Source organism: Diadema antillarum, unplaced genomic scaffold, assembly GCF_040938485.1.
Source record: "Diadema antillarum isolate AM-2024a unplaced genomic scaffold, OU_Dant_1.0 scf00000134, whole genome shotgun sequence".
Lineage (NCBI taxonomy): Eukaryota > Metazoa > Echinodermata > Echinoidea > Diadematoida > Diadematidae > Diadema > Diadema antillarum.
The window spans coordinates 4,021,621-4,032,417 of NW_027271023.1; the positions used below are offsets into that span (position 1 = coordinate 4,021,621).

General features: G+C 38.3%; 1 protein-coding gene across 1 annotated transcript; it reads right to left on the reverse strand.

Annotated features, from left to right (window-relative positions):
* Positions 1–689: 689 nt before the first annotated feature.
* Positions 690–8,361, reverse strand: LOC139720855 (pancreatic lipase-related protein 2-like). Its single transcript, XM_071632190.1, has 5 exons — positions 8,358–8,361; positions 5,753–6,033; positions 4,042–4,273; positions 3,202–3,341; positions 690–983 (listed from the first exon to the last, which is right to left on the reverse strand). Exons 1-5 carry the CDS (start codon positions 8,359–8,361, stop codon positions 690–692), a joined length of 951 nt encoding a protein of 316 aa, XP_071488291.1.
* Positions 8,362–10,797: the final 2,436 nt, after the last annotated feature.

The window sequence follows — 10,797 nt, forward strand, 5'->3', positions numbered from 1 at the left end:
TAGATTGATGACAATTTTCGACGTTGCCTGGGGAGCTAAATGTGAGTAGGATAAAGAGACAGTAGCATGGTCAGAATTGGCTCTAGGGCTACAGGGCCCTCCTCTTTCAAGTTGGTTGTATCCGAGATTTCGACTGACAAATACAATAGTCTTCAATTTCTTAAAGGTCCTGTTTACCTTTGGGAGCAATGATAATTTTCAAGATGTCACTTTTGAAGCGTATGTGTAGGTCATTTGTATCACAGAACATCCTGATACATAGTTTTGGGTTTGTTTGTTTGTTTGTTTGTTTTTTGCAATGAAGCCTAAAATATAAGGAGATATCACTATTTTTCTCATATAACCATAAAAGTGTGGACGGTTTAGTCTGGAAATATTTTTACATAAAAGTTCACATTTTGTATATTTAACAATACTTATCGATTATACTGGTTCAAATTTTTACATTGGTTGTTTCTATCCCTAACTCAAATTTTAGAACTATTTTGAAACACTAATGCTGGGTTTTTGTTTCATCTGCAAATGATATATTATGCCCTCATCGTCTGATTGGTCAATTTGACGTTGTCTAACATTTTGCATCGGAGGGATCTCTATACTACTCTGCATGCATTACTTTTCTTTTCAGTTTCACTCTGTCGGTGTAATGGAATGCGTAGATTATTTTCAATCGATCATTAATATTCTCCTCATCCCTGGCAATAGGGTTCATCTCCGTTCGTGGTGAGATAGAAGGCGCCCTCACCCTTGGATTTGTCGGCCCTGTAGCCCATTTGTGGGCAGTCAGAGCTCGTGCAAGCCACAGCCAAACCGTCGTCAATGTCTTCCCACGTCGCGGCTCTCTCTTTGGCCGTGAATGAGCACGTGTTCCAAATGCTCTCGATGTAATATTCCACAGCTCGACTGTGATCACATGTTACCGACCAGAACGGGCAACCCGGCATGTCCATTCCTCCATTGGGGTAGAAATCCTGATGGCCGAGCTAAAATGGCAGATAAACGGCACAACCACAGAGGTGAGTATGATCAAAATAATACAAATACCCCTATACTTTTCTCTTCTTGTCTTCATTTTCCCCTTTAAACCAACCTACCCATTATTGAGTCGAATTGAATTTTAATTAGAATTCTCTTTAAAGATTTAAAAAAAAAACCGTAAAAGAATCATCGACATTTCTGAAGAAAGAAGAAATTAAAAAAAAAAATCAAAACGAGACATGTTTGTTGCCGGGCAATGCAAGTAGTTCCCGAACAGAGTTGATTTCTTATATACCTGACAGTTTATTGTACAATAGAAAATCTGGACAATTTTTCGTCTCATGTTGAAGGTGTTAGAACACCGAGGGCGCTGTAACCAATACGATAGGCAGCCAGATTTTCCCATGACACACTGCTATGAAATCTGACAAGAAGCTTGGCCGACATTAGCCACAATCGAGAAATATGACTCGGAAGCGTGTACTGTTACGTTTGGAACCTATGGGTCAACATCGACAAAAATAATAGAAGCCTACAATATTATTGACCACCAAGACATTCCCACAAATTCGAACGAATCGGTACGCGGGGTAGCCATCACAAAGTTTAATATTGCATTATTTTATAAAACATTAATGGCAATGTAAAAGGCAAATCAATATTGGAGGTACTGCTGAAGCATAAAAATGTTATTTCAAGCAAAAATACTCTTCAATACACATTTGTAGAAAATGCATTTAATAATAAATGCAGTTTGCAGAGTTCACAAAAAGGGATCCTCCAACATTCATATTCTTGCATATTATATACGATTTCGGAGACGACTGACGCGAGAATGATCATATTGTCGACTAGACTTTCTCCTGATACACTTTAATTACATTAAAAAATCATCATCATCATCATCATCATTACGAAAACTAGCTAGACTCTTGCTCGGTAAAACCCCCGCAAAAATAATGCCGCGAGGGCAACGTATAACGCCATTGACTCCATAATGTACTGCGGCTGGCTCGTCATCCAGGGGATACATTGATTTGGACACATTGATTTGTGGGGCAAATTATTTGTTGTATAGGGCCCAAATCTTTTTTTTTTCTCTCTCTCTCTCTTCTTTCTTTAAAACACAACAATAACACCAGGGACGACGGCTTTAGATTTTCTCTTGTTTACAGAAAGATGATGATGATGATGAAGTCTTGTATAGCGCCGGTATCCGCCAGGTCAGGCGCTCATGGCGCTTGCTCCAAAATAAATACATTTTACAGAAAGATGCGGATCAATTTGGTTTTCAAGTCGATTGAGTGGGTATTTTCATTTCACGTAGCAATGGATGGTAAGGCACATAGCTGTGCATGACTAAACCAAAACCCAAAGAGAAATGTGGATTGAGTGAAAGCAGCAATATTAGGAGAACACATCAGTGGAAGTTTGAGGAAAACATGACAATCGATGCAAAAGTTATGAATTTTTAAAGTTTTGGTGTTGGAACCGATGGATGGGGAGACTACTAGAGGTTATGACGTCATGCGTGGACAATAATCATAAAGAAATAATAAAGGGAATTCCACAAAAATTAACTTTTCTAGCATAATGAAAGAGCACTTGACTAACCGCTTTCAGAAAGCAGGGGGAATTATTGCTACCCTTAACATAAAATGTCAGCATCAAGTTGATGAAATGTGTAATTTTCATGAAAAATGAATTTTTGCGGAATTCGCTTTTATATTGTCTTTATATTGTTGTTCACACATGACGTCATAACCTTTTGTAGTCTCCATCATCCAGCGGTTCCAACACCAAAACTTTAAAAATTCATAACTTTTGCATCGATTGTCCGATTTTCCTCAAACTTTCATTGATGTGTTCTACTTATGTTGCTGCTTCACTCAATCCACATTTCTCTTTGGGTTTTGGTTTCTTTTATGCTGAAGTGTTACAGCAGGATGATATCACAGGTGGAATATGAATAAAGATGATCGGGGGATTTTTGTTTTGTTTTGTTTTGTTTTGTTTTTTGGAGGAAGGGTTTAACAGTGAGCAGGAAAAAAAAATAATAAAACCATGTTTGACAATATCTTATGGTGCATATTTCCAATAAAGTTTATCGATTTGTATATGTACAGACCAAAATTCATCAATAGCGGTCAACATACTTGGATGGAAGGGACATTTTTAAATGCTGGAGTGTCTGAGGCCTAGTCTAAGACCAAACAGGCCTACCTCGTCCATGAGTCCAGCGCCACCAGCTACGATGATGTCACCGTCTGTGTGAAGCACATCGACGAAGAGGGCGTCTGTTGGATCCAGTCGACACTCCGGTTCCAAATCACCACCGAACTCTGGACCGGCTGGATCCATACCTAGATCAAGGTACATTGAAAGAAAGACTCAGAGATGGAACAGCTTGAAAAAAGATGTGGAGACACAATAACTATTATAACAGATTACGTTGAAAATTCCGAAAAGATTGAATAACGTGAAAAGTGTTGATTAATACTTGCCATGCTGCATGCAGGTACATGCACGCTAAAATATATATAAAAAAAACGCGCTTAGATTGACAATCCCTTCTTTGTCCTTTTCATGTTGTTGTTGTGTTTTAAAGAAAGAAGAGAGAAAAAAAATTGGGGCCCCTATGCAACAAATAATTGCCCCCCCCAAAAAAAAAAAAAACAAACAAACAAACAAACAAACAAACATAATAAATCTTAAAGGTATTAAACAGGAATGTTAGATGTATGTTAATATTTATGCTAGACAGAATTACAAAGAAAATGATTCATGCTATCCGTTTTTGCATTTGACTGATTCAAATAAGAAATATTGGGACTGTCATACATGCTATACAATCCACCATTTACGCATAGGACAGAACGTGACTGTTATGTATGTTACTGGGTGAAAACACCCTCCTGTGCGAGTATAAACATGGATGCGGCAAGTAATGGATTGGACGAAAAGTGCAACTGAAAAATCAAGTAATCTTCGCACAAAAAGCCAACCAATCAAAGAAAGAAATAAACGCAATCGAATAAACAAAAAGACAACCAAAAAACTCACCGGAAATTCGACCAATCATGCCGTCACACGCCTCCCCGGCGTAGCCCCCCGTGTGGGCACCGAGGCTGTGGCCAATGATGTGCATAGAGCTGAGGGCTGCATTTTCCACCGTGTTGAATGCCTGAATGAGCGCGGCCACTTCTCGCCCAACGACTCGAGTGTTCGCCCTGCTTTGAGGATATCCGCGGGATGCACCTGGGTTCCAGTCAACCATCACCACATTTACGTCGTACTGGACGTAGTGAGGTAGAACAGAACCATAAACCATTATAAAAAGAAAGAGAAATAGGCAAACAAGAAGAGGGTTGAATTATGCACAAATTGTCACAACGGCTATAAACACTACTGACATAAAACAGGAATACCAATTAATGCACACCGAGTAGCAGTAACAGTAAAAGCTGGGGTTTTATAAGGAGGGGGCTATAAGGTCAACAGATATTGGCTCTAATTTGACAAGTACAAACGGTGGCAGCCAGGTTTTTGCAACAACACGAAGCTAAAACACTTAATGTTTCCTGCGATAATCATTTACCTGTGTACAGGGGGGTCATCGACAAATTGTGAATCTATTTTGACCTATGTGGCTTCTCAGCAAGTCATTCTAATGGAGTTTGTTTGCAGTGTAGACGTTTCAATATAACAGTAAAGTTCATGAATTTGAACAGTAAAGTTATTTCATAGAAATATCTTTGTGCATTCATAGATCTTTACCTCATAACAAGGTTCCTATATGAACATTATGATTACTTATTATATCAACGTATATCAACGTTTTATTTGGTGGCCCGTGTGGGCCATCAACACGACCAAATTTCATTTTGGTGGCCCAACAATGCACTTTGGAGCACCGAAAAAAGGAAAGGCTTGAGCATGCAATAATTTGATAAGACGTGGAAGTAGTTGTGTACAACATGCTATGTTCATGATCAAATTTGAAAGTATAATGAAAACTACGTCAAATACCACATATTACTAAGAAGTAAGATGGTAGAAGACATATGAAATGCCAAATGGATGTTGAGATTTCACGTATTGGCTCCACGAAAATAGTGAAGAAACAAACTGGTAATGCATTTTTGTCCAATAAAGCATGAGTTTATTTGACTCAAATTTTTGGCGTCCTATGATGCCTTCTTCAGGAATCTTGACAATGACGGTATCGAAACAAAGCAAAACAACAATTTTGTTTTTATACCGTCATTGTCAAGACTTCTGAAGAAAGCGTAGGACGCCGAAAATTTGAGTTACATTTTATCAGACGAATGTAAGATAAACTGAAAAAATTGTACCACTTTGGATCATGTTCCCCTTTTCTTTCCTTTTTTGATGATTGAAATAAATAAGCTATTGCATTGAACTGGAAAAAAAAAATGAGTCGAATAAACTCATGCTTATTTGGCCAAAAATGCATTACCAGTTTGTTTCTTTATAGATAGATGGACATATGGATAGATAGATTTAGATATAAATGTTTATATCTATTCATTTATTTATCAAAACACTTTAAAAAATTATGCTTGGCAGCCCGATCGGCCACCAAACATAAATTTGTGAAATGATTTCATTTTTTAAAATCAAAATCATCTCCATTTTCACATGTCTTAAAGAGTTGACACATTCTTCAAACTAATCCTATTTCCTTATTGAAAAAAAAAGCCCACAAATTATCACATCAAAACAAACTTCATTATCGATGATTTTGGCCTACGTTTTCAAGAAGCTTGTCCTTCATCTCGATCCATGATGCTCCCCCCATGCTGTCCGTGTAACCGTGGATCAAAAACTTCGTGTCTCTGTCTGCTTGGAAGTGTGAAGCCGTGATGGTTGCTGTGTTCTCATGGTCAATGGCGTCGCCAGTGTTTGGATTGTCTTGGGTGTACAACATGAACGAGGTCCCGACATCATCGGGCGAATCGGGTGTTCGCCAATGACATGTTCCAAAGGAAGTTTCGAAACACCAGTCGTCGTAACATACCGAACCTAGTGATGCTGGGGAAAAGGGAAACAAAAAACAAACAAAACAAACAAACAAAAAAGGCGATAAGCCTGAGTAATCTGAAATGAAACTAATCAATCTCCATAAAATTCAATCTAAAGACCCAAAGGCCCTAATGCTACGTTTACTTTATACCATGATCCCGGCGGTCACGGCAGTCACGTTTAAGGCCATCATGAACAAAACGGAGGACGTGAGACAGCGTTGGTGGACGAGATGGACAAACGTGACAAGCCGTCATTGCCGTGGAAGTCGTGTCAGATTTTAAACTGTCAAAAAAAAAAGATGCTACGGCAGTCCCGGTACTTATGAGATTAAAGGTTGTAACAAAACATGATGAGCGAAAGAAAAAGAAGAGAATAATAATTGAATAAAAAAAAAAGTGACAGCACTTAATATGCCGTAACAGAACTTGGAGGTTCTCCGTTCTAGGGCTTGCCAGAAATATTGTGTAGCCTAGCCTGACAAGACGCTTTACGAAAGGCGTGTGATACCTGCATGTTCACCGGAGCCAGGTCTGGAAAAAACTAGACTAGAATGATGCGGAGGAGAAAAAACAGACAAACAAACAGAGAATATCTCATCTACCAACGGCACACTAAGTTCTGGACAAACGTTGTTAGTCTTGGTACATAACATCTATATAAAAAGACATAAATATTTTCTTTTAATAGGCAACTTCTTGTCATCCCTAAACTAGTTGATACAGAGTGAAATTACTTATTCATAATGAACAAAGAGGAAATCCACAATACAGCCAACGTTAGCATAAAAAAAACCGTGTAAATGGTTTTCCCATGCGAACGTATGTACTTTTACTATCTCCTCCATAGCTCCTTGTTTTGTACTTTCATGAAAGTTCAACACAAAAGTAATAAGATTTATTAATATATATGCACACACACACACACACACACACACACATATATATATATATATATATATATATATATATATATATATATACATGTACAAAATATATAAACAATGCATATCGATGTAAAGTCACTCCTGCCCTCTAAGATTGAGAAAATAATTTCGTGATAAAAATGGTCTCATGAAAAAGGCATGAATTTGTGAATTTCTTTAAGTCTTGTTCGTGAGGCAGTAAAAAGAGTGGTGGTCAGTTTACACTGTTGCAGTATCAAAATCAGCCTCTAAAGTCTAATTTTCCTACTCGTCAAACTAACCATGCCTTCTCAACTTACAAGTTGGGAGATAGTAACATTTAACTACTTGGAAGAAGAAAAAAAAACAGAAAAAAGGTCTCTCAGAATAGCAAAACTTACACGTTGCAATGCAACTCAAGATTGCGATGACAAGTTCAGGAGATTTCATGATGACCGTAACTACGAGTTAGTAGCAGCTGTATTGAATCTCAGGATATGTTCTGCGGGAAGGCTAGAGTGGACCCTCTTTTTATACCCTTCACAATCTCTGTAACGCCTTATCTGGCCGCAGTTAATGACGTCAGGCAGTGTAAATTCTATTCACAGTTTATTCTTTTCATTGAAACCCCACGTGGTGGTCAGGAGGCGATTATGAGATAAGTATAGTTATTATTACTCATTAATTTCCAAGATATCTATATAAGCTGCTGTTTTACGTATAATTACGACGTAATGACCGAACTCGAATGCGCTAAATTATGAGGCCATTAGTGGTAATTGTGTAATGCTATCACACACACCACCTGTGAAATGGTGGAGCATTTGAATGTTTTCACACGTTGTGTTCCCGTTTTTTGTTCTTATTTTTCAAGACGCGACGGATGTGGGTCTTAGCTTTGACCCTACTAGTTTACCCCCTTCTTTAATTTTAGCTTTAGTTTCAACTCTTGGTACAGTTCAAAATATCGAATCTTTACCCTCCATTCTACAATGATGTGCACATTGGAAGCAAATTTGAATGGTATGATTACAAATTCTTATTATGATGAATAAAGTATTTATTTATATAATAACCAGTTGAAATTTTTCATGGACAGACCCAGTAGTCGGCTCCCCTCCCCATCCTTTAACCACGTTATAGGGAAATAGAACTATGAGAAATGTAGGCCCTACATTAGACACTGTTGAATGTGAGCGTAATGCCAGTAGAAAACTGTGCATGTCTCGGCAAGGGGCTTATGATTTCGGAAAAACAAACAAAAATCGAGAGGCTGCTGCTGCGCAGTGGGTTTACGTGAGTGTGTTTCTCCTATTTTGAACTGAGAGTGGAAACAGCTAGTTAGATAGATGTTAACACAAATTTCAAATGAAACCCTTACATGATGCAAAATTTAATTCTGATACATATTACGCCTAGACATAATTACCCATGTTTCCAACTTAACAGCATGATTCCATCGGGTTTTTTTTTTTTTTTTTTTTTTTTTTGGGGGGGGGGGGGTTGGTCGTATGCGGGCCATTGTGAAAAAAAAATTGATTGGCTGATTTTCCTTCTTTATTTGAATAACCAAATCCTACACCAAATAACTCTATACGTATTGCCATTTTTCAAGAAGGAGTTATTAATAACTACAAAGTTTGAGGTTAATTGATTCAATAATTACCGTCTCATTAGCTTAATGGCTGCACTAATGTTGCAGGTAAGAGGTATAATTAATGAAGCCGCATGTGTTTTATGCCCCACATTCACACACATGTTGAACTAATTGTAGCTGTAATGTCATTGGCACTCTGGTGTGTTGCATAGCACAATTTGGAAAGACGAAAAATGGGTTTGTGAATATATTCTGCACCCATGTACATGTGTGGGTAGTATACTTACAGTCACAAAAGGATGCTAAGAATTCAAAAGAAAGTAATCAAATCCTTTTTCTCCATTATAACTCATGATATACATGGAGGCAACAAGTAACCTCAAATACACAGCTTTGAAATGTTGTACAGTTGAACATTCATGCTGATCGTATGGACTTTGGAAATCTCAAAGAAAAAGAGACACTGCATTAGGGAATAAAAGATTCCAGCAAACTTAATGAGACATTGTTGGAGATGTGAACTGTTACTTAACGTGCTCATGAGTTATGGAATAGCCAATTGGCGATCAACAAATCGATTCATTGTTCTTTCGATCCATGCGACCACTCCTCCTTACACCAATCGATCAATCAACTGATTTACTGATTTTTCAAATGCAGGGTCGTAATTTTGAGTCAAGACTGATCGCTAGGTGAAGTAAACAATCACTCGCATCATTGGGTAACATGTCAAATGATATCATGTCCCGTGTTTTGTTTGACGTTCATTCGTGATGTAGTACAAAGGAAGATTGCTTCGGACATGACATTGTTTGATTTCTTTTTCATACAATATATCACCGGAGGTGACTCAGTACAAAGTTGGAATTATCTAGCTTTTTTTTTCATACCGCTCCCTTCCCCTTTCTCTCCCTCTCCTACTCCTCACTTTCTCTCTGCATCAAATCGCATGAGGGCGCGCTCCAAAGAATTCGTAATTCGTCCATGTCCTCGGACGGACGAAGTTTTGATCCGTGCCGCAACACATTTCGATGCACTCAGTGACTTGCACTGTAGTTGAAACGAAAAAACAAACAAACAAAGAAACAACCGTCAAAAAGTCCAGAATCTAGACTAGGGGAACGTGGGGCAGGATGGGCCACATTTCACTAAATGTGCTTTATTTGAAATACTACGTCACAAACTACCACATGAAACAGGATTTGCAAAGATTTTGTAAGGCAACACAATCACACGTATAATATCATCTTAATTGCCTTCTTTTATTTTACTTAATAGCCATCTCAAAATAGCAAAATCTGTCCCGTCCTGTCCCACATACGTGAGGCACGATGGGACAAACAATGAAGACGCATATTTCCGTGTTCCACTTGAAACGGTTGCTCTTTCTTTTGCAATTCCGGACCATTCTGAAATTGAAAAAAAAAACATATATATCAACCACATCAAATATGATGGGGCAAGATGGGACACCCGCCCATCCTGCCCCGAGGTGGATATCCCACTCTGCCCCATGCACACACACACACTACACTTCTCAGCTCTACACAATACATGCAATGACATACAGTCTGCCTACATTTTGTGAAATAAACTTGATGCATATACTATAAAAACCACACGATATCAACGTTCTACCTTTCTTCATATTATGCCTGGGATACTATACATTTCGTAACTGCAGAAATTCTGCCGTCATCAATATCATTTTTTTTTTTTGCGTTTGTCCACCAAAGCTCAAGAGAATCTCAGCTTCACAGAGCGTAAAGATGGCTTCCTGACAGCGTGCTTTTTATCAGTGCAGATTACAGTGCCCTCTGATGCTTACTTATAGATAGTTATCGCATTGTCCCATCCTGCCCCGGTGTCCCATCTTGCCCCACCTTCCCCTATATGTTCGTCCAACATGCAAACAAAAGTAACATTAGGAGACCGAGCATTCGTGCCTCTGCAACTCCTGACTGTGGAATGACCTCTCATGACAGAAGTCGGGAAACCCCCAACTGACATACTCAGTATTTCAATTTTAGGATCTCTTAATTCATTCAAATTCATTTTGGAGCATTCATATTACCGTTAAACTCATTCTAATTAACACCTTTTTTCAACTGAAAACCATAAAACAAGCACCATTTCACTATTCGTTCATTCAATTTAGAATGATATAGTCACGTGATCACGTATATGCTGCGCTCGTTCATTCAAATTCATTTTTGGGCATGCGATTTAACATGTTCTGCAGTCAATCTAGCAGACATTTTTTCTTTAATCA

What these genes read in the sequence shown, in the direction of transcription:
- LOC139720855 (XM_071632190.1), bottom strand. An exon ending in AGGACAAGCTTCTTGAAAAC is followed by an intron (nt 4,274 to 5,752) that starts GTAGGCCAAAAT and finishes CACTACGTCCAG; the next exon opens with TACGACGTAAATGTGGTGAT. An exon ending in CATGATTGGTCGAATTTCCG is followed by an intron (nt 3,342 to 4,041) that starts GTGAGTTTTTTG and finishes ACCTTGATCTAG; the next exon opens with GTATGGATCCAGCCGGTCCA.